This window comes from Bubalus kerabau, chromosome 8 (assembly GCF_029407905.1).
Source record: "Bubalus kerabau isolate K-KA32 ecotype Philippines breed swamp buffalo chromosome 8, PCC_UOA_SB_1v2, whole genome shotgun sequence".
In the NCBI taxonomy this organism is placed as follows: Eukaryota; Metazoa; Chordata; class Mammalia; order Artiodactyla; family Bovidae; genus Bubalus; species Bubalus kerabau.
In genome coordinates this window covers 40,651,018-40,674,827 of record NC_073631.1, presented here as the reverse complement: position 1 = coordinate 40,674,827, position 23,810 = coordinate 40,651,018, and the positions used below count along the sequence as shown (strand labels likewise).

General features: G+C 33.8%; 1 protein-coding gene and 1 long non-coding RNA gene across 3 annotated transcripts in view; one reads left to right on the top strand and one right to left on the bottom strand.

Moving 5' to 3' along the window:
• The window catches only part of PCLO (piccolo presynaptic cytomatrix protein), a 396,812-nt gene that overhangs the window by 81,408 nt on the left and 291,594 nt on the right, over positions 1 to 23,810 (bottom strand). For both annotated transcript variants that reach the window (XM_055590106.1, XM_055590107.1), the window contains exons 11-13: positions 3,495 to 3,603; positions 2,893 to 2,960; positions 1,636 to 1,850 (exon numbers count right to left, since the gene is read on the bottom strand). In XM_055590106.1, coding sequence (XP_055446081.1) covers positions 1,636 to 1,850; positions 2,893 to 2,960; positions 3,495 to 3,603 — 392 coding nt within the window. The remainder of the gene's footprint in view (positions 1 to 1,635; positions 1,851 to 2,892; positions 2,961 to 3,494; positions 3,604 to 23,810) is intronic.
• LOC129659055 (uncharacterized) lies at positions 336 to 2,403 on the top strand. The gene is made up of 3 exons (XR_008717769.1): positions 336 to 371; positions 658 to 733; positions 1,670 to 2,403. It is a non-coding gene; the product is annotated as an uncharacterized LOC129659055 (long non-coding RNA).

The window sequence follows — 23,810 nt, the reverse complement described above, 5'->3', positions numbered from 1 at the left end:
AGAACCACTGGTCTACATAGTATACAGGGATGGATTTTACCCATCTTTGTATCTTGCATACAAATTATGACTCATGGTACTGAAGGTGGCATCTAAAAATGTCTTTGGAAAGTAGAATGAGTTGATAACCCTAAGAAATAGAGTACTTAGTAGCAAGGCTATTGTAAAGATCTGACAACATTAAGTTTACTGTGATAATCTTCCAAGGAACATCTCCCTTCCCCAGGTAGAGGCAGGGAAGCTGACATTCCAGGTAGCAGGGATGAATTTTAAACAGGATAGGGACCTAATCCAATCACTGTGTCACAGATCCATAGTTGGAGGGTAGATTAAGAGGGAGGAAGAGAGACTGGTGAGCGGAGTGACTAGCAGTAAGTGCAATACTGCAGTTAAAAAAGAATAATGCTTTACTAAATGAAATTGGCAAGTTCAGAAAAGACAGAAAATTATTAGAGACATCAAAAAACTAGAATTCAGAGCACTAGGATTCAATGAGTCAAAAGAAAAGATGAGACGGTGCTTTTATATTTCGACTTAATTTTCTGGGAGGATGGTGATGTCAAATGCTGAAATAAAAAAAATATCTGGATGACAGACTTATAGAATTTATTGTGTTTGGTGTGAAAACTTTGTTAGCAGAATTTGTCATGTCTTTAGGTCATCTGTGTGGAGATACTGAGAAATCGGAAAATGATATCAGCCTGTAACTTTGGAGACAGGGCACCTCCATGAGGTAATTCTTCAAAATTAATACATAATTGCATGTGGTAAAATATAGTTGTGTTAAAATTTATTTTGAAATTGAGTCTATCTTTGAACTTATTCCTCATGAAACCGTAAAAAACTTTATTTTCTGAAGTCCAGTCAACTTATCCAACCATAGCCTGTCCTTCCTATATATATTTCACCACATAAGGAAAAACCTTTATGTTTAAACAAACAAAAAACCCTTTAAATGTATTTATCAATCATGAAGAGAGTTTCTCTATTAATAATCCAATCTATGGGGGGAAAATTACAAATTGTCTATATTATCACCTGATCCTATTAAGTTAAAATTAATTTATGTTTTCTTTTAATTCCCCAGTAACTCTAAAATAATACTGTTAGAAACATTTATTCTAACTGAAGAACTGCATGAAGAGAAAATTTATTAGTATGGAATTGGATACATTTCAAAATAGCAATACTGTATTACTGGGTTTCTTTGTTTCTTGTTGTCCTAAATTATCCTCATTTCATAGTCTTTTTTACTATTTATTTAAATTACAAAATATAATGTAATTATACCTTGTGTTTCCAAAAAGATACAATGACTATATTTGATACACAAAGAGGTTCAGATTTATGTAACAGCCACATAGAAAAAGAACAGGAAGCATCAGATGAATTTTTTTTTCAAGTCCCTCATAATAACTGCCACAATACTTTAAGAGAGAAACACATCATGTTGATACATCTTGATCAGTTTTATACTGAGATATGGAAACCTTTTTTGTTTGTTTCAGCAGATTGATAGGAAAGGAGAAATTACATGAGAAACACCTTTAGGACATGATACTATATTTCCCATCTCCTAATTTGAATAAGGAGTAGAAAATAAGCAGTTTAGAGGCTGCATTGGGCATTTCTCACCTTGCTGCTGCTGTGTTTCTTTTTGCTCACTGAGGGTGACCCTGGCTGCCCAGGACTGGGAACGGAACTGGATCCTGCTGATGTAGGACCTGAATGAACGTGAGATCCCTTTTCAACAACAGATGACAGAACCAGTGGTGACTGCTGCAGTGAGACCTTCTGGAGCTCTGCTGCCAACTGCTTGGGATCAACCCCTGGGGATTTCGCTTTATCCACTGCAACAAAACCAAATGGCTTCACATATTCTCAGTTTCATAGGTACTTAATACCAGGGAACTTAGATCTGAGTTCTAGATGACAAAGTCAAAATGTTATGTAAAACAATTTAAATTAAAAAGAAAATACATACAAGTGTACCTTTATAAATCTATTTCTCAGGAAGTCTAGAAGGTTCAGAGAAAAAGAGTACTGAATTACAGAGGAAATTTGAGGTTCCTATTATATCATTAGAAAAATGCTTGTAAATGTTTTATACAGAGAACTGAATATATGACAAAATACTCTTTTATTCACTGGAATTTAATTTCTATGATCGGTTGTTTTTATTTCTTGCAATCTTATATATCTATTTTTCTAAGGGGAAATTTCAAAGAATATATTTACATTTACAGACATATGAAAATTTCTACAGGTTTTGGTCTGCTCTGTTTAGTGCCATAACCCAGACTCTTAGAGATATTGGCTATAGCATAGGAAGTGCTTGGTAAATATTTATTGAACATGGAACAACAATATATTTAATCTTATAAATGAGCTAAATTTATAGACTATATCTGCTATCTAAGAAAGAGTTAAATCTACTTTACTGTGTACTTATATATTATATTGATTTTTATTTATTATAAAAGGCAATCAAATGTTTCAGTAGGGTTCCAAAACTCAGCTATGCTAAAAAGAATCTAGTATTATCCAAAAAGTATATAGGACCCAAAATAAATGACTCCATGAATTACTTTCATATGATGAATTTAATTTTAAAGAATTCCAAATGTGAATTCACACAGCAAGAATTTCATGTGAATTTCTTTAATGGTTCTAACATGTATATATGTGTTTCCCTAGAATACTAAAATGAAACTACAATGCTTCCAATTTTCATACTATTACATAAATATATAAACATTCATATGTCTATACATTTATTTTTGCCTCTATCTGTGATTGTGTCTATATCCTCATCTACAGCTCCATCTGCCTCTACGACTGCTTCTCCATCTCCATCTTCACCACACTTGGAAGCAGACTGCTTTCACCTACCAGCTTTTGGTGGTTCATGGAGTTCTAGGTGCTGGGGATTTTCAGAATCTGACAGCATATTGAGGTCCCTAAAAATTAAAACAAAAAAAAAATTAAGAAAGCAATTGAGGACGTCTGAGACAAAAGGTCCCTTTTCCCAACTACGCTGAGTATTTTTTTCAGTAGGTAAATGAGAAGTGGTTAATGATATAAAGCAATTTCAAAGCATGCTCACCCTTCTAACCAAATATATATTTGCAATGCTATTAAAAGTCAGCTGATAAAAATGATTATTTAAGGTGAAATCTTTATGGATTAAATATAAGTTCATTTTGAAATACTGTACAAATCCATGAAATCTAAATGGGTTTAAGCTTTCATTTAAATGATGCATGTTTCAAGAAAATCATGAAAGGGGACATAATAAGAAACAAAATTAGCTGAATTCTTTCTGTGCTTTAGACTTTGATTCTGAACACAAGACATCTATAAACTTGCATTCACTTTATTTTCTAATTACCAGAAATCTTTCTGACTGGCAAAGGTTCCACCTTAACAATTTTAAATTAAAAGAGCCATGAATAGCCAAAAAAATGGAAACAAAAAGATGGGGAAAAACTCACAGTCTTACACATATTTCTGCTTCCCCATTTTGCTGACTAATGATACTCTGCACTTCTTCATATGTTTTAGAAGTTAAAGGAATTCCATTCCACTCCAATACTTGCATGCCTAAAAAGAAAAATTCAAGTATAAAATAAAAAAAAGGCATGCTATGTCTCATCTGGGTCCACAGGGCACAGAAGACATTGCTTTGCATTTAAAAACCACTTCAGCAGCCATTCAACTGAGCACGCCATTTCAGAGAACATCAGTTCAGAGTTCTCTGGAACATAAATACCAAAACCATATGTAGCTTGATTTCATCAACTTACCTGAACATATAAAATGCATCTAATACAACATGCAAAATGTTGCTCTTAAAAACAATTAAATATTATCAAACCCATGCATTTTGTTCACACTGTTATGAAGAAAACATTCTTGACTAAACCAATTTTTTATGGGGAAGAAATAATTGTAAACACCAATATATTATTTTCTATGTGCAGCAAGCAACTAGAAAAGTGTAAACTCCTATTATATTATGGAATAGGAGTGGTAGAAAAAATTGTTAGGATTTTGTTGTGAAGCTTCCTTTAAGAAATTGTTATAGCCTCAACTCTGCTCAGATAAAAAAGATTTCAATTAAGTGTCTGTTACTTCACTACATGCAAGACAGTCCTAAGTAGAAGAAACAGATGTTATATAGAGGGCAGCGTCATGGGTGTGTGTATGCTCTATGCGCAGAAGGGCCCCATACTTGGTTTAATCTTTGCTGCTGCCATCTTGAAATTCTTAATACTGTTTGAACAAAGAGCCCTACATTTTCATTTTGCTCTGGGTCCTGTAAATTATGTTGCTGGACTGGTCACAGAGCATTTTGTATTTCCTCTTTTTCTAGAAAGATAATTTTCACAGAAAAAAAGTAGCAACATTATTAGTATTTCAATATTTTACATTTAGTTTTTTTGGTCCCTTTTATATGAGCTGTCAAATAATTTAGGGTGCATGTTTAGCACAAATCACATGGTCATATTATGTAGCTATGTGAGCTACTTATAAATTCAGTGAAACTACCCAAGTTATAGTGCCAGATATTTGTGAATGCTACCAGCTTTACCTGAGGAAAAATACCTGCCATGGCTAGAACATCATTTAAAAAGAAATACTTGTTGAACAATTAGGTTTTCAATGAGCTTCATAGATGCCAATGTGAAATTCCCTATTGTTCACTATTGGCTTGCACGGGAAATTCTAAACATGGCATGATTGAGTCTTTAAAGTTTTAATGATTTTGATATACATTGGTAACAAGTAAGGGAAGTTCTTTTACCATTGAGAAATGGCAAAAGAAGTCCATAAAAATGCCTACAATAACACAAACAAGAATGATGACTTTTCTATAACTTACTCCAAGGAAACTTTATCTTCAGATGGGCCTTAGGTTTATTTCAACAATCCCAGGCTGTTGTACACATAAAATGAGAAAAATTACATAAAAGAGTGCGATAATACCTCTAAATAAAAATTTAGCACTGAAAGTGGCAAAACACACTGAAAAACACTTCTTTTAGTCACAAGAAAGAGTACATTTATAACCAGATGATTCTGAATTGAAACAAATTAATGGTGTCATAATCCAGAAATTGCATTGCCACTTTTCTGCAGGAACAAATTCTATTAAAGGAAATAGCTGCATAACCTTCTTGCTTCCTGTTTTGAATTTACCTGTTAGTTTTTCACATTTTAAAGGGGCAAATTCATACAATGTAGTTATTCAGTGAAATGAAAAATGCTTCTAGTTGTAAAAAAGAAAAAGCTGTTTAGACTCATTAATAAAACTAATGAAAAAATACAGCGATAACTAGCATGTTACCTAGATACATACCGAAGATCATGAACTACACGATCTTCTCAGTCTCAAGATATACCCGTTGAACCTTCTTTGCCCCAGTAGTCTCCCACTAGCACTGGTGCAGTACTGCAGTCCAAAAGATTTTGCCAATTCTTTTAGTTTTGGTTTCATGGTGAGTATGAAATCTATAGGGAATGGGACTACTTGAACATAGTTACTTAATAACAACTTCGCTTTCCTCTGTCTCTCCAACTTCCTACAAATTCTACAAGAATCACAGGAAAATCAACGAGTATACAAATCACTCCTTTTAAATTCATAAAATGATTTTAGAAGTTGTAAGAATAAAAATAATTAAGTATGTGTCTTCAAATATATAATAGTTTTTTTTTTTAATTTTATTTTATTTTTAAACTTTACATAACTGTATTAGATTTGCCAAATATCAAAATGAATCCGCCACAGGTTTACATGTGTTCCCCATCCTGAACCCTCCTCCCTCCTCCCTCCCCATTCCATCCCTCTGGGTTGTCCCAGTGCACCAGCCCCAAGCATCCAGTATCGTGCATCGAACCTGGACTGGCAACTCATTTCATACATGATATTTTACATGTTTCAATGCCATTCTCCCAAATCTTCCCACCCTCTCCCTCTCCCACAGAGTCCATAAGACTGTTCTATACATCAGTGTCTCTTTTGCTGTCTCGTACACAGGGTTATTGTTACCATCTTTCTAAATTCCATATATATGCGTTAGTATACTGTATTGGTGTTTTTCTTTCTGGCTTACTTCACTCTGTATAATAGGCTCCAGTTTCATCCACCTCATTAGAACTGATTCAAATGTATTCTTTTTAATGGCTGTGTAATACTCCATTGTGTATATGTACCACAGCTTGCTTATCCATTCATCTGCTGATGGACATCTAGGTTGCTTCCATGTCCTGGCTATTATAAACAGTGCTGCGATGAACATTGGGGTACTCGTGTCTCTTTCCCTTCTGGTTTCCTCAGTGTGTATGCCCAGCAGTGGGATTGCTGGATCATAAGGCAGGTCTATTTCCAGTTTTTTAAGGAATCTCCACACTGTTCTCCATAGTGGCTGTACTAGTTTGCATTCCCACCAACAGTGTAAGAGGGTTCCCTTTTCTCCACACCCTCTCCAGTATTTATTACTTGTAGACTTTTGGATTGCAGCCATTCTGACTGGTGTGAAATGGTACCTCATAGTGGTTTTGATTTGATAATGAGTGATGTTGAGCATCTTTTCATGTGTTTGTTAGCCATCTGTATGTCTTCTTTGGAGAAATGTCTATGTAGTTCTTTGGCCCATTTTTTGATTGGGTCATTTATTTTTCTGGAGTTGAGCTGTAGGAGTTGCTTGTATATTCTCGAGATTAGTTGTTTGTCAGTTGCTTCATTTGCTATTATCTTCTCCCATTCTGAAGGCTGTCTTTTCACCTTGCTAATAGTTTCCTTTGATGTGCAGAAGCTTTTAAGGTTAATTAGGTCCCATTTGTTTATTTTTGCTTTTATTTCCAATATTCTGGGAGGTGGGTCATAGAGGATCCTGCTGTGATGTATGTCAGAGAGTGTTTTGCCTATGTTCTCCTCTAGGAGTTTTATAGTTTCTGGTCTTACGTTTAGATCTTTAATCCATTTTGAGTTTATTTTTGTGTATGGTGTTAGAAAGTGTTCTAGTTTCATTCTTTTACAAGTGGTTGACCAGAGTTCCCAGCACCACTTGTTAAAGAGATTGTCTTTAATCCATTGTATATTCTTGCCTCCTTTGTCGAAGATAAGGTGTCCATATGTGCGTGGATTTATCTCTGGGCTTTCTATTTTGTTCCATTGATCTATATTTCTGTCTTTGTGCCAGTACCATACTGTCTTGATAACTGTGGCTTTGTAGTAGAGCCTGAAGTCAGGTAGGTTGATTCCTCCAGTTCCATTCTTCTTTCTCAAGATCGCTTTGGCTATTCGAGGTTTTTTGTTTTTCCATACAAATTGTGAAATTATTTGTTCTAGCTCTGTGAAGAATGTTGTTGGTAGCTTGATAGGGATTGCATTGAATCTATAGATTGCTTTGGGTAGTATACTCATTTTCACTACATTGATTCTTCCAATCCATGAACATGGTATATTTCTCCATCTGTTAGTGTCCTCTTTGATTTCTTTCACCAGTGTTTTATAGTTTTCTATATATAGGTCTTTAGATTCTTTAGGTAGATATATTCCTAAGTATTTTATTCTTTCCGTTGCAATGGTGAATGGAATTGTTTCCTTAATTTCTCTTTCTGTTTTCTCATTATTAGTGTATAGGAATGCAAGGGATTTCTGTGTGTTGATTTTATATCCTGCAACTTTACTATAGTCATTGATTAGTTCTAGTAATTTTCTGGTGGAGTCTTTAGGGTTTTCTATGTAGAGGATCATGTCATCTGCAAACAGTGAGAGCTTTACTTCTTCTTTTCCAATTTGGATTCCTTTTATTTCTTTTTCTGCTCTGATTGCTGTGGCCAAAACTTCCAAAACTATGTTGAATAGTAATGGTGAAAGTGGGCACCCTTGTCTTGTTCCTGACTTTAGAGGAAATGCTTTCAATTTTTCACCATTGAGGATAATGTTTGCTGTGGGTTTGTCATATATAGCTTTGATTATGTTGAGGTATGTTCCTTCTATTCCTGCTTTCTGGAGAGTTTTTATCATAAATGGATGTTGAATTTTGTCAAAGGCTTTCTCTGCATCTATTGAGATAATCATATGGTTTTTATTTTTCAATTTGTTAATGTGGTGTATTACATTGATTGATTTGCGGATATTGAAGAATCCTTGCATCCCTGGGATAAAGCCCACTTGGTCATGGTGTATGATCTTTTTAATGTGTTGTTGGATTCTGATTGCTAGAATTTTGTTAAGGATTTTTGCATCTATGTTCATCAGTGATATTGGCCTGTAGTTTTCTTTTTTTGTGGGATCTTTGTCAGGTTTTGGTATTAGGGTGATGGTGGCCTCATAGAATGAGTTTGGAAATTTACCATCCTCTGCAATTTTCTGGTAGAGTTTGAGCAGGATAGGTGTTAGCTCTTCTCTAAATTTTTGGTAGAATTCAGCTGTGAAGCCATCTGGACCTGGGCTTTTGTTTGCTGGAAGATTTTTGATTACAGTTTCAATTTCCGTGCTTGTGATGGGTCTGTTAAGATTTTCTATTTCTTCCTGATCGAGTTTTGGAAAGTTGTACTTTTCTAAGAATTTGTCCATTTCTTCCTCGTTGTCCATTTTATTGGCATATAATTGTTGATAGTAGTCTCTTATGATCCTTTGTATCTCTGTGTTGTCTGTTGTGATCTCTCCATTTTCATTTCTAATTTTATTGATTTGATTTTTCTCCCTTTGTTTCTTGATGAGTCTGGCTAATGGTTTGTCAATTTTATTTATCCTTTCAAAGAACCAGCTTTTGGTTTTGTTGATTTTTGCTATGGTCTCTTTTGTTTCTTTTGCATTTATTTCTGCTCTAATTTTTAAGATTTCTTTCCTTCTACTAACCCTGGGGTTCTTCATTTCTTCCTTTTCTAGTTGCTTTAGGTGTAGAGTTAGGTTATTTATTTGACTTTTTTCTTGTTTCTTGAGGTGTGCCTGTATTGCTATGAACTTTCCCCTTAGGACTGCTTTTACCGTGTCCCACAGGTTTTGGGTTGTTGTGTTTTATAATAGTTTTGAAAATTATTTTCTTTGGATGTGCCACCTGGCTTGTGGGATCCTAGCTCTCTGACCAGGGATCGAACCTGCATCCCCTAGAATGGAAGTGTGAAGTCTTAACCACTGGACACCTGCACATTCTCTTGAAAATACTTTAATTGTAAGGTCCTAGAAACTATTTTAAAATGCATGCAAAAATTATTTGATCATACTACACAGAAGTTCACTAAAATAGTATTTTATCACTTAATTGATTTGAATGTAGGCATATTCAACGTTAAGGAAACTTTTTACTCTGACTTTGGTTTTGAAATAATTCCTAGAAGATAGTGAACACATGAATGGTTTTATCTACTGTTTAGCATTGTGAGCAAACACATTTCCTTTAAATTATATCAATGTGTATGCAAACCAGTTATTCAAGTTTGAGACTGTACAGATGGTACTTCAATTATATCCATGCTGCTGCTGCTGCTGCTGCTAAGTCACTTCAGTCGTGTCCGACTCTGTGTGACCCTATAGATGGCAGCCCACCAGGCCCCCCTGTCCCTGGGATTCTCCAGGCAAGAACACTGGAGTGGGTTGCCATTTCCTTTCCAATGTATGAAAGGAAAAAGTGAAAGTGAGGTCACTCAATCATGTCCGACTCTTAGCAACCCCATGGACTGCAGCCCACCAGGCTCCTTCGCCCATGGGATTTTCTAGACAAGAGTACTGGAGTGGGGTGCCATTACCTTCTCCGAATTATATCCATAGAAAGCGCCTATTCTAATAACTTTTAATATGAATGCTAGGATAATCTGATTTTTGATTTGTATGAGTAATGAGAAAATTAACTTCTTAAAATCTTACACTTTGGTAATTAAAACCCCCAAAATTTAATAAGAAATTTTTGAATTAAAAAAAATCAGTCACCATAAAACACTCTATATTATCACTAGTTTTAGTGATATTTATCACTATTTATATCAATATTTATCACTACTGGATTAAAATTATTATATTACCTATCAAAATTTTATAGATTAAGGTATATCAAAATATATATCACACAAAAGTTCATGATTTTTATTTATCTATTCCACAAATATTTAAGTGGCAGGTACTACACAATTTATCACCTTTGTATCTATTGTTTTATGCTGTTATAAAAAGTAATAAAAATAATAATCTAGTAGAAAAAAAACAGAAATATTGGCAATTAGCAAGATGAAGATGAATCACAGAGAAGGAAATTCTAAAGTATTTTAAGTATATAAAGAAAAACCTAGACTCATGAGAGATTAGAAAGTATAAATGAAAGCAATAGTGATGTATTACTTAAGTCTCACTATACCCAAAAATGTTTGAAAGCCAGAGAATACAGTGTGCTGACCAGAATATGGGATTAGGGGATCATGACATAGTACATAGTTTAGCTTTATCACCACTGTATGATCTGAGAATACTATGACTATTTCTGGATGAAAAATACAACTGCTTGTTTACAATTTACAAGCATGTAATTATTTTATTGGGAATGCAGATAAATGCAACCACTCTAGAGTACAATGTGGCAGAATGTTGTTAAATAAAGCACATGTACACCCTAGGACCCAAAAAACTTCTTGAGTTTTGATTTATGGGGAGGTGGTAGCATCAGGAAAAATGGACAATGAGAATGCACTAAATATTTACGATGGAAAAACTTAGCAGTCTTAAGAAAGAAATCATACCAGTTGTTAATACGAAAAGATGGATCCATCTTAAAAGCATCTGACTTACAAAACATGTGAGAAACAGGATCTGATCTAAGGGCAATGACATTTACGTTCATTAAGATGATATCCCACACAAATTAACATTATACATTATACAAATAATAAACAGACATTACATAAATTATAATGGTTGCTCATGGAGGTAAGAACAGATAGGTAAAGAAAATGATATTAAACAAATGAATTAATAAATGAATAAACAAACAAACAGCCCCCTACACACACACAAGGTAGGTGGAAACCTAATGAGAACCAGTGGGGTTGGGGTTGATGTGCTATGATAAGAATATGATATAGCTGAGTAAAAAAACAAACAAAAAAAATAGAAAAAAAACCCCAAACAATTAATTCAAAATTTCTATATATTTTTCCCCTTTTCCACTGATATTATTAACTATGACTCTAGATTAGTTTCCTAAATTTGGACATCTGTGCTCATGAATTCTCGATAAACTAGCGGCAGCAGGAAAAACTCAGCTGAACTGCTTATTTGTCTTGGCTTTCTAAATAGCAAAGAAACCACGCAAGTGAGTTTCAGGAGTCCAGTAAGTTATCCCATCAGTTACACTAGTTATTTACGCATTTTCAAGTTAGGCCATGTTAATATAAGTGAAATGCATAGATAGATATATTTTATTACTTTCAAAACTACATTTAATGTTTTAGCCTATTTATATATTAACATTGGGTAAAGTCTATTGGGCTGCAAATGAGTTGGACACGACTCACGACAAAACATATGTTAACATAAAGAATGAAAAAAAGGTGGACAAAGAGAAAAGAGGAAAGGGAAGAAAGAATGAAGGGAGGTAAAGGTAAAAAAAAATTGAATATAGTTTCCTGAATATACAGGTCAAAGGAGAAGCCCTAATCTATAACAAGATGTTCAATACCATATACCTGAACACTTAAAAAATCAGGAAAGTATGGCTTTCATACAAAAGTTCTCAAATGAAATTAACATCTACATTACAAAATTGTCACATTTTGAATGTGAAAAGTTATCTAAGAAATATCAAAGACTACCACTGGAAAAGACCCTGATGCTGGGAAAGATTGAGAGCAGGAGGAGAAGGGGACGACAGAGGATGAGATGGTTGGATGGCATTACCGACTCGATGGACATGGGTTTGGGTGGACTCCAGGAGTTGGTGATGGACAGGGAGGCCTGGCGTGCTGAGGTTCATGGGGTCGCAAAGAGTTGGACATGACTAAGCAACTGAACTGAACTGTTAAACTGAGTTTACTCACATTTTTTTTTCCTATTTCTGTGTCTACTGAAAGTATTGTGAATTAATGACTTCTACACTTATAGGTGTAAAACAGATTTAGCTCCATTCATACAAAATTTTTAAAGAAAACAGATTATCACCTCCTTTGCAGTATTACTGGTCAATTTATTATTGACCAGGGTCACTGAAAGAGGATTGCATGAATAAAATGTCTTGTAAAAACATGCCACAACTATTTCATAGACTCATTATAAAGCAAGCAAGATCCTGTTAGATATAGTAGTTTTAGTTTTTTTTACAATTGAGAAGTAAAACATGAAGTGATATGACTTTTCTAACACCACATATTTACTTAATGGTAATGGAGAGGCAATGGCACCCACTCCAGTACTCTTGCCTGGAAAACCTCATGGACGGAGGAGCCTGGTAGGCTGCAGTTCATTGGGTTGCTAGGAGTTGGACACGACTGAGTGACTTCACTTTCAGTTTTCACTTGCATGCATTGGAGAAGGAAATGGCAACCCACTCCAGTGTTCTTGCCTGGAGAATCCCAGGGACAGGGGAGCCTGGTGGGCTGCCATCTATGGGGTCGCACAGAGTTGGACACGACTGAAGTGACTTAGCAGCAGCAGCAGCAGCAATGCAAATAGGAACTCTGTTTAACTGTCTCTCAGGCCAATGCTAGTATCAGTAAATAAGAAAACTCATTCAAATTATGCTAACTAAAACTATGTCATAGCCCACCAGAATATACTGCTGCTACTGCTGCTACTGCTAAGTCACTTCAGTTGTGTCCGACTCTGTGTTGGTAAGGAAGTGAAGGAATTGGAACTAGTATATTCTGGTGGTTACATTGCAAAATGGTGTAGCCACTATGGAAAACAGTCTGAAGTTTCCTAAAAGTTGAAAATAGCATTACCACATGATTTAGCAATCCTACTGCTGGAGATTTATTCAAAAGAATTGAAATGATGATCTTAAAGAGATATCAGCATTCCCACATTCTCTGCAGTGCTATACACAATAGCTCAAATGTGGAAATAACCTAAATATCTATTAACAGATAAATCAATAAAGAAAAACACGGTTTAGAAATACTAAAGAATATTATTTGGCCTTTATTGCTCCTGAATTCAGGAAATTTGTAATATGAGGCATGGATAAATCTTGACAATATCATGCTAAATGAATTAAACCCAGTCACAGGAGGATAAATACTGCATGATTCCATCTGGATGATGTATCTAAAACAGTCAAACTCATAGGAGCAAAGAATAGAATGGAAATGGGGAATTTCTAATTAACTTGTATGAAAGCTCAGCTTTGCAAGACAAATAAGCTTTAGATATCTGAGAAATAACATTGTGCCTTTAGATATCAATACTGTATTGTTATCTAAATGTTATGTTAAAAACCATGAAGAGATTAGGCCTCATGTTAAAAGTAGTAAGTGCAATTTTAAAAAGGGGAAAAAAAGAATGTAGGATGAATAAAAAGAATGGGAGGTAAAGAGTTGTAGGGAGAAGATCTCCCCTAACAATGGTGGTTGGAGGTTGCAAAGGCAGTAGGGAGCAGCATTCTATTTGCTTATATTATCCAGGGAAGATGGCATTACTTCAAAGAGAAATTTCTATGTGGTGCCTTTAGAAAAGCTGACCTTAGATTTGGTGGCTCAGATTAGACAGAATTACTTTCATGAAAATTTGGTCATAGTATAAGGGCACCACCCACTCAAGGAAGTGGGCTGGCTAGATCACCACTCTCTCTGTGGTGCAGGTCAATGTACAGGGATCCAACCTTCATTGTTCTAGAATGTGTAAGACCCTCACTGGGAATTTCTCCAGCGCTCATGGGGAGAGAAGCATCAAATAATAAATGTGATTCAATTTTTCAACAGTAGATGAAAGAAAGATTGGAATTGATCACATTTGATTTACAGAAAATGTAATGTGCTTATTATACACTAGGATGGTGTTGCAAAATCATGCTTTTTAGACAGAATTAAGGTAAAAAGGGAAATGTATTTAGCCATGATTTGTGGGTTCAACTTGAAGAAGGTTATCATTATAGAATTCTTTTTCTAATCACTATGATTATTAACATAATCTATTATTCCAGCTCAGTATTTCCTGGAAGGTTTGGTATTGATGCCAAAGTTACTCTGTGGCTACAGTTTAAGGTGTTTAGAATTAGATATGTTACTTCATATAGACTTAAATAGAATGTGGCGGAATAAGGGAGGAAACAGTTTATAGGTATTGAAATTTGATATATCCTCTCCAAAATAATATAACACATGACAACTGAGCGACTTCACTTTCACTTTTCACTTTCATGCATTGGAGAAGGAAATGGCAACCCACTCCAGTGTTCTTGCCTGGAGAATCCCAGGGACGGGGGAGCCTGGTGGGCTGCCGTCAATGGGGTCGCACAGAGTCGGACATGACTGAAGTGACTTAGCAGCAGCAGCAGCAGCATGGAGATATCCAATGATAGGTACATGATGCTAACATCTCATTTAAATCAGGTTGCAGTTCATAAATTAAAAACTTTTCTCCATTTAATTTCCCAATTTATTTTGTCAAAATACTCAGAGTAGATGTTTTCTATTTATTTTCTAATTAAATGGCATGAACAGATTAATATCATCAAATACCATGACCAGCTAACAGTAACAGATTAATCCAAAATGCAAGCATGATTATATAGAGACACAGAGTTGGGTTAAATGGTTATAGGAAGCTAGGTTAAGTCACACAATTGTGCATGAGAGATGCTTTTCTTAACTGGTGCCTCCTCTGCTTTAAGTATCCCTAGTGAAACATCAAGGATTTTAACTTTATGTTCTTAATCTTTTTTGGTATTCATGTATTCTGTATTATTCCATTTATAAAGTTATTTAAATATATCCCACTACTCAGAGAATGGAGTTTAACACAAAATATCATCAATTTATATTTGGTAAAGTGTTTCCTAATAAACACAAGAAATATTTAAACCAGTTGCAAAAAAATCATCTCCACCAAGAATACATATATATATAAGATACAAATTCTATTTCATAACATTATGAATGTTTCATAACATTATGAATGTTATAGAAACAGATAAAATATGCAGAACTTTGATTTCTAAGTTGTAACTTTAAATCATGTGCAAAATCAGACAGAAAGAAATTTATATTTTGAAAATTAAAGTTCTAAAATGAGATCCCCTAATCAAAATTGAAGAGCAAAAGAGATTCCAATATACTTATTATAGAGTATAAAAAAATACTTTTTTTTCACAGAAGGAATCAAAAAAAATCATAACCTAAGTACTCATCACTAGAAATATCGCATGATCAATTTTTGTGCATACAAATGTGGATTTCATATGTTTCTTATTTTGAGCCAAAGATACTACAGAATTATTATGAATGGGATAATCAAAACCTAAAAAGTGAACTTTAAATTACAGAAGTTCTTTTATCATTTAAAGACTTAAGGGGTAGAAATAAAACAGAGGAGTCATTTCAAACAATAATAACCATTTTATCACCATGAGAGAAACTTTAAAAAAAGAAAATGAATTATGTGTTACTTCATAAGAAATGCCAATATTTTATTATTTATATCATGAAGAAGAATTAGCAAATAATTCACTTTGGCTTGATGAATGTTAAATACATAACATTCAATGGTAGAATTCTGTTTAAAAAGTTCTCAATCACTTTTAGTAAACAGAATGTAATTTTAATATATATTATTAGTATATAAAACATATTACAACAATTGAATTTTCCACTAATGAACCAAAGTTGTCTAAGAAGACAACACGTTAACAGCAATATCTGCCAAATGATAGAGAACAAAACTCAATTATTTCCCTCCAGCTCTTTAAAATTTACATAGAGAAATTACTTCCCCTAAGTCAGAAGCAAACATGATAATGGTAATATATTTTAGATAAATATAATGGCAATATATTTTAGATAAATTAAACAAAACTTTTTTGTTTAATAGGAATAAAGAAGTCTTTTTTGATCAAAAGGAATAAAATTAGACCCATTTCACTTAAGTTAATCACACCAATATGGGATTTTTTTTTAAAGTTATTTTGACCACTTATCCTCATTTAAACTTTACAGCTATTCAGTAAAATATGTAGAATAAATGTAACTATCCTTGTTTTTACAGATCTTTAGAAATTACATTGAGTGGTAGTTCAAAAGGCAAGACTCCTGACTCTTCATCTAAGCCCAAGAATATTAGTAGCATTTTTGTTTAAAACATACAGAATATCTACTTATAAGATTTTGGCTATTTTTATAGCTAATAACCATAGATTTATGTGCATAATCAATATGAATAAATGTACTTATTTATGATAAAAGTACTGTATGTGTCAAAGACAGGACTAGAGAGATGCTGGGTCATATCATTAATCATGATTTCTATCATGATTTCTCCTACTTAAAAGTAGGGGCATCAAGAACACATGCTCATAAAAGTAAACAAGATTACAGCTCCAGTCTTAAGCTTAGAAATGAGAAAGGTGATGTATAAAAATAAATTATAATGGATTGGCATAAGTTATGAAAGCCATGGTAAATTACATTAAACTCAGGCTAATGGAAGACATAATAAAAATTTGCCTTAAAATTCTCATTTCAATAACTGTCTGCAGTTTGTATGTTAATGTCAGTCTCTTTCATGTTTTCTCTTGTACATATTTCTATTGTTACACTCAAAACACTTTATTTTACATTATGCATTTGTGTAACTGTCTCCGCTGCTGTCCTGTGAATTTCTACATCTGTACATGTGTTTACTGAATGAATGAATGAAGGCAGAGACAGACTGGAAATGGGGAGACTGCTGAAGAAGATAAGAATTCAAAATTTCAGCAGAAGATAGGATTATACATTTTTATATCTAACATAATCATCAGAAAATACTTTGATGAGGAAAACATGGAATTGCTGAGAATCAGTTATTCAAGTATAGTATTTAAATCCATTTTTCACAATTCATTAATATAAACTATTTAAGTTCAATAAAAGACTGAGTATAACCTATTATTTAAATAAAAAAAATAAAAGACTGAGAGATTTTATTCATTTTTGTTCCTCTCCAACACCTAAGTAGATATTGATAGACACATAATTTTCATATATAAAAATGCATTACAGAATGAGTTTTCATCATAAACATTAAAAACTGTGGCTCTTAGTGAGATACAATTTGAAAGTGATAGGAATAAAAAACATTTGAAATGCCACCTGTAGAACTACACAATTACACATTTTAAGTTGTATGATGTCTATTAAAGAATGTATACTTATTGTATTAATTAAAATAAGATTAAGACTTGAATGTTAAATGCTCTGTAGGTTTCTTACATTATGTAGCGATTTAAGTTTTTTAAAAACTTAACTTTTAAAAAAACTTGGGCTTATAGTACCTTTTGGCTTGTGAAATTTGAATACTCTGTATGGGAACAAATGAATAAACATATTGAGGTCATTTTCACTGAGCTGAAATTTAATATACATGTTGTATTAGTATTTATAGATACATGATATAGCATCATTTATCCCCAAGTCCTCTGTTCCCATCTTTGGTCTGAACAGCCACATTTCATGCCTGGATTATTTCTGTAGCTTCCTAACTGCTCTCTTTCCTAGTCTTTACTCCTTCAAACTATTATCCTTATAGCAGTCGGAATGATTTTATTTAAACGTCATTCAGCTTGTGTCGGCCCAGTGCCTTCTCATTTGACATTAATAGAGGCTGAAGTCCTTACACTGACCTACAAGATTCTAGTCTGCTACTTCTGTTGCTCTGTTACCACCATTACTTTCCTGCCCACACCTCCTGTTATATTCTGTCACATCCTCACCCAGTGCCAGCCATGCTGACCTCAATGTGGTCTTACTGTTCCTGGCACATACCAGGTAAGCTCTTGCTCTGAGCTTTTGCCCTTTTCTTTCCTCTGCCTGTAAGACCAATAACTGTAAGCTGACTCCTTCCTCTCCTTGGGGGCTTTCCTCAGTTTTTGCCTTCTTGGTGAACCTTTCCCTGACCATTCCATCTGAAATTGCAACCCCACCCTATGGTGTATGCATCCTCCTGGTTATCTTTTTCTCCTCAGCACTTATTATGTGATACTTATGAATAGGTTTGTTAATTTCAGTTTCACCTACTAAAATGTATGTTCTATATTTTCTTCATTTACATCTCATAGGACCAAGAGAGGTTGCTCTACAGAGCATATATTTAAACACACACACATAATTATATATTAAATTTATACACATATATACATATATGCTAGAACTTAGAAAACTCAAGCACCATATCTGACAGTAATGGGATCTAGTAAAAACTAGGGAGTAAAAGCAAACAAAAGTAGTTTGAGAGAAAATAAAAGCAATTCAATTTTCTTCCAACACTCAGTATAACTCAGTATGCTGCTGCTGCTGCTGCTAAGTCACCTCAGTCATGTCTGACTCTGTGCAACCCCATAGATGGAAGCCCACCAGGCTCCCCCGTCCCTGGAATTCTCCAGAAAAGAACACTGGAGTGGGTTGCCATTTCCTTCTCCAATGCATGAAAGTAAAAAGTGAAAGTGAAGTCACTCAGTTGTGTCCGACTCTTCACGACTGGCCTACCAGGCTTCTTCGTCCATGGGATTTTCCAGGCAAGAGTACTGGAGTGGGTTGCCATTGCCTTCTCTGATATTTACATGAGACGTGACTTAATCACTTCAGGCATTAAATTAAAAAAAAATTATTCAGATTGGATACCTAAAATGATTTTCTATTATAGCAGATACCTCTAGCAGATCAATGCTCCCTCTTACAGGAAGCCTGAACTTTGTATGATTAACCGTCATCTATGAAAAGATTTTTGTCTACCTTCAACAAAATAGCTTCTTCAGCTAGTCTAGTTATTTATAGTTAACAAAGCACTCGCTTAAGCACAAAAAACGTATCAGCTCCTTTTATACTTTCAGTTAACCTGGTGAGATAGGTCGTGAAGCCTCCTAGTTGAAATACCAACCCATACAGATGAGATAAAAGGAGATTCAAAGAACATAAACAACTTGCCTAGCAACATGAGGATGGTGTTAATTCAGTCTTCTGACTTCAAGTCTGTGCTCTGTCTATTAGGAGTGTTCTAAGCTCAGTTCAGAGCTCAGACCTGAATATGGTCAATTATCTATGCACATACAGATAGAGGGGATCGAATTCAAGTTTAATAGCACAGGCTCCTCTTACCATCAAAGGTTTTCAAAATAAGTACCTCTACTTCTGCGAAACACTGTGACAAACACTATATTAAATGTTTCTGATATATTATTTTTGCTGATAACAATATGGCAGACACTATTATTATGCCAATTTCCCAACTGAGAATAACAAGGTACTAAAAGTTAAACAAATTTTCCAGGCAGTAAGTGCTAGAGCTCAATCTAAATCCTGATGTCTTTGACTCTAAAAACATTCTCTGCAAAACTAATACAATTATGTAAAGTTTAAAAATAAAATAAAATTAAAAAAATAAATAAAAACATTCTCTTTATGTAATAAAGATGCTAAGGCATTGGCTGTCTGAAGGTACAGTATAGGTATTAAGCAGAGTTCAGCACCCTTACTTCCAAAATAACCACTCCAAGTTCAAACCCAGATAAAATGTAACCAATTATGATATACTGATTAGACAAATCCAGAAATTTAAGAACAGAGACAATTGTTCATGGTTAAACAGTGTCACTTGAACATACACGTGTATTTCAAGGCATACCACTCTTATTGATAAACTAATCAAATTAGGATATGGAGTATTGTACATACCAAAAAATGTGAAAAGGGGCAATTATTTCATTTTCTTTGTGTCCGTATCAGAAGTATTGACTCAAACACAATTCCTTCTGATTAGTTTCCAAATAAATGGATAAAGAAGAGAAATGCCTTGCTTTATCTAGTCAATACAGCTAATCATTATTATGTAAGTATGATATCACTGCATCTTCAAAATAGTATATTATAACCTACCCATCCAGGTATCCACAATTTGTGTTTTTTCTTCCCAGAAGATAGTTTCCTAATTTTTAAATTTTTTTTAGAAAAACCTTTGAATCAACAAGAAATGTGATCTTGTGCTGTGTGTACCTGACATACTATCTTGTAGGAATTCTGAGAAGTCTCATGCTAACGACCAATCCATACCTGGTAATCCCCCTGGAACAAGTACAAGGAAGCTCACTCATCTGTGTGGTGTGTTTCTTGTTCTCCAACCTTGATCACTGCCATGCCATCTGTAACATATGCCAAAAAAGCATAAGCAGAAATAGAGACTTTCTTGCCTCGGAACATTCTCCTTTAAGTCACACAGGAGTGTGTCCTCTACTGAAATTAGTTCTCCTACCATAGACTTCTTCAGTACAGGGAATTCCAGAGGCCAACTTCTAAAATCAAAACCACATGCCAAAAACAGCTAACATCATCTCCACTCCAATTTCTAATTCTCAAACATACACCCAACAATATTTTTCTTTTTTGCCAGAAACCACACCGATTCACCTTTAAAAGGAGCTAGCTAGATGAATCAAATCCCCTTCACTGAGACAACTAGAAACTGAGAATTTGGAAATATCCATGAATTAGAATTTATACCACAGGTACATTTCCTCACAGAATAGGATATGAACAAACTGAGATAAACTCATTTTTTTACAGGCCTAGCAGCCTGCAGAAGCTAATTTTCCATATATCTCTGGCTAAATCCATAAGCAAACATTGAATATTATTGGTTTTAAACTTTTGCTCTCCTAGTCTATACCTCTATTGATTATTAAGAAGTTTCTTAAGTTTAATGAGAAAAAAAAAAAAAAGAAGTTTCTTGAAGCTACATTTAGAACTTAACACTGTCTTCCTACTTAACATATATTCCTATCTTAGCTTCAAACAGCATTCTCCAAACAAATATGATTTTATTATCAAAAATCAAGATACAATTTATCTTCAAAATACTTCAATTAATTTTCAGTTGGACAATCTATCAATATAAACAAATAACTGCTTTTGGTTCAATGGCTAAAAGATGTTTAGTTCTTATAGATTTACTGTTCTCTTATGGAAACTGTTGACATATGAAAAGTATTACACAGGTAATGTATTTCACAATTATGATGTTATGATACACAATACTATGGGAAAAATCATTTGGAGAATAAGATCAGAAGTCCAGTGATTAAATAAAACTCAGAACCAACAACATGCATATAAAGGATTAGGTCTGTCCCATTATACTTCCTAAACAAATTTTTATTTGTATTTTTCACTCTTTTTTCTGGAGACACAATATTGTAATAGGTTAATATAAAATGATACAACTTTTCAATAAGTTTAACAATTGTTATATATTAATTTCTTTAAATGTCCTAACTTATTGTATTGATTCAGAACACAATGATTAAATCTCTAAGAAGAGCAAAGGTCCTGCATGGAGAGCCCATGGAAAACTCAAATACATAAGACTCAATATAAAATTTTTTGCTACATTAATTTATACCTTCAATATAATTACTATCAAATTTCAACAGAGATCTTCCTGGAAACTAACAAGCCAGTTCTAGAATGCATATGCAAGATCAAAGTTCAAGAACTGTCCCAAGTTGATTTTGAATAGCAGTATGGTAGATTACCTACCATATGTTAGGACTTAAAATAAAGGCATCATAATTAAAACAGCGTGACACTGATGTAGGGATAGACAAAGAGACCAATATCTCATAGAACAAAGATATTATAAAAGACCCACACATGTATAAAAAAATCAATATATGACAGATGGGTATTGTAGATCAGTGGAACAAGGCTACACTGTTTAATAAATTGTGCACAGGCAACTGATTATCCATACTGATGGGGGAGAAAACTAAAATTTCAGAGACCACAGATAGATTAAAAACACCTGATTCTACATCTATAAGGGCATTATATAAAAAGTGAGATTTTAAAAGTTTTAGAAAAAAATACAGGCTAATATTTGAGGACTTCGGAGCAAGGAGAATTTCCCAAATAATATAGAATGTTTATACTGCTAAAGAGAAACAAAATGATAAGCCGACTACGTTTCAGTTTCAACTTAAAAAAAAGACAGACACTAAAGAAACAAAAGAAACAAGCCACATACTCAGCTACCTACTCGACAAATGCTTATAACCAGAATATATAAAGATTCTCTGAAATTCATTTAAAAATACACAAACAATTCAATAAAGAATAAGCCAAAGAAACAAGCAAATCACAGATGAGGAAAACCCCAAAGGTAATAAGATTAATAAAATACTATCACATTCAATATTACTGAAGGCAAGCAAATGAAGAACACAATGGGCTATCATTTTATATTGTATTTGAAAAAGAAAACTCAGAGTAAGAGGAACAAGAATATAAAGGAATAAGAACCCTAAATTACTAAAGATGAATGTAAAAGTGGTATAACACTTTGGAGAACAATTTGGAAAAATCAGCTACAGTTGAAGAAACAACGTAATATTCTCTTACATTATTTATCAATATGAGTTATTATCACCCAGAAAATGAACCTGTAGAAGAAACTTCTGCATATGTGCAAAAGGAAAAGGAAAGGATTTCAGAAAATCAATTACAGCGTTGTTTGAAATATACACAAAAAATCAAAACCTCATATGTAATATACATAACCAGAGACTATTTAAACATTGTTGAGCCATATAGTAATAGAATTCTGCCCTGTACTACAAATGAAGTTATCTACAAAACAGAAATAGAGTTACTGATGTAGATAATAAACTTATGGCTATCAGAGGGTGGGGGTGAATAAACTGGAAGATTGGGACTGACACATACATACTACTATACATATAAAATATATAACTAATAAGGACCTATTGTGTAGCACAGGAAACTCTACTCAGTACTCTGTAATGGCCTTTATATGAAAAGAATCTAAAAAAGAGTAGATAATCTATAAGAGTTTCACTTTGTTGTACACCTGAAATGAACACAACATTGTAAATTCACTACACCCAATAAAAATATTTTAAAAATAATAAAAATGAATTTTTCTTTCCTTAAAAATCTTCTGCCCTGCAGTTAAAATAAACAACTACGGCTACACATACCACATTATATAAATCTCATAAATGTTGGGACTAAAAAAAGGGGCAAAAATTCATGTACAGTAAGCTATCATTTCTATAAAAATTTCATAAACTAGCAAAATGAATCCTTATAAACTTTATGAATGCATACATAAAAATAAATTAAAGCAAGTGAAGGGTATTCTCATACTGTCGTGATATATTTTGGGTTAGTAAGAGGTTTGGAAGAGGAGAGGTAACTACAGGAGGCTTTCATTGATTTATAGATACTTATTTCTCCTAAAAATATGAAGCAAAAAGGCAAAACATTGAGACTTAAAACAGTCTGATGAATACATGTGTGTTTATCATACTACTCTCTATAGCTTTTTTTGTATGCTCAAACATTTGCAACAAAAATTGCAGGCTGGTACCTAATTAAGTGTTATATTGCATACATCAAACCAGAATGTGAAGAAGCTCCCCTACCCCACTCCCATGAGGGAAGGCAGAACAGAAGATATGGATGTTGAGCTGTGTACCCCACTACATGAGGAATCTTAAAAGGCAAATCTATCAAAGCAATTTTCCTGATTGTGGAAGAAGCTCAGACTAAGGAAAATCACATCCATTTTCAATGAATTAGTAAACATCAAACTCTGACTTTCTGTTTTC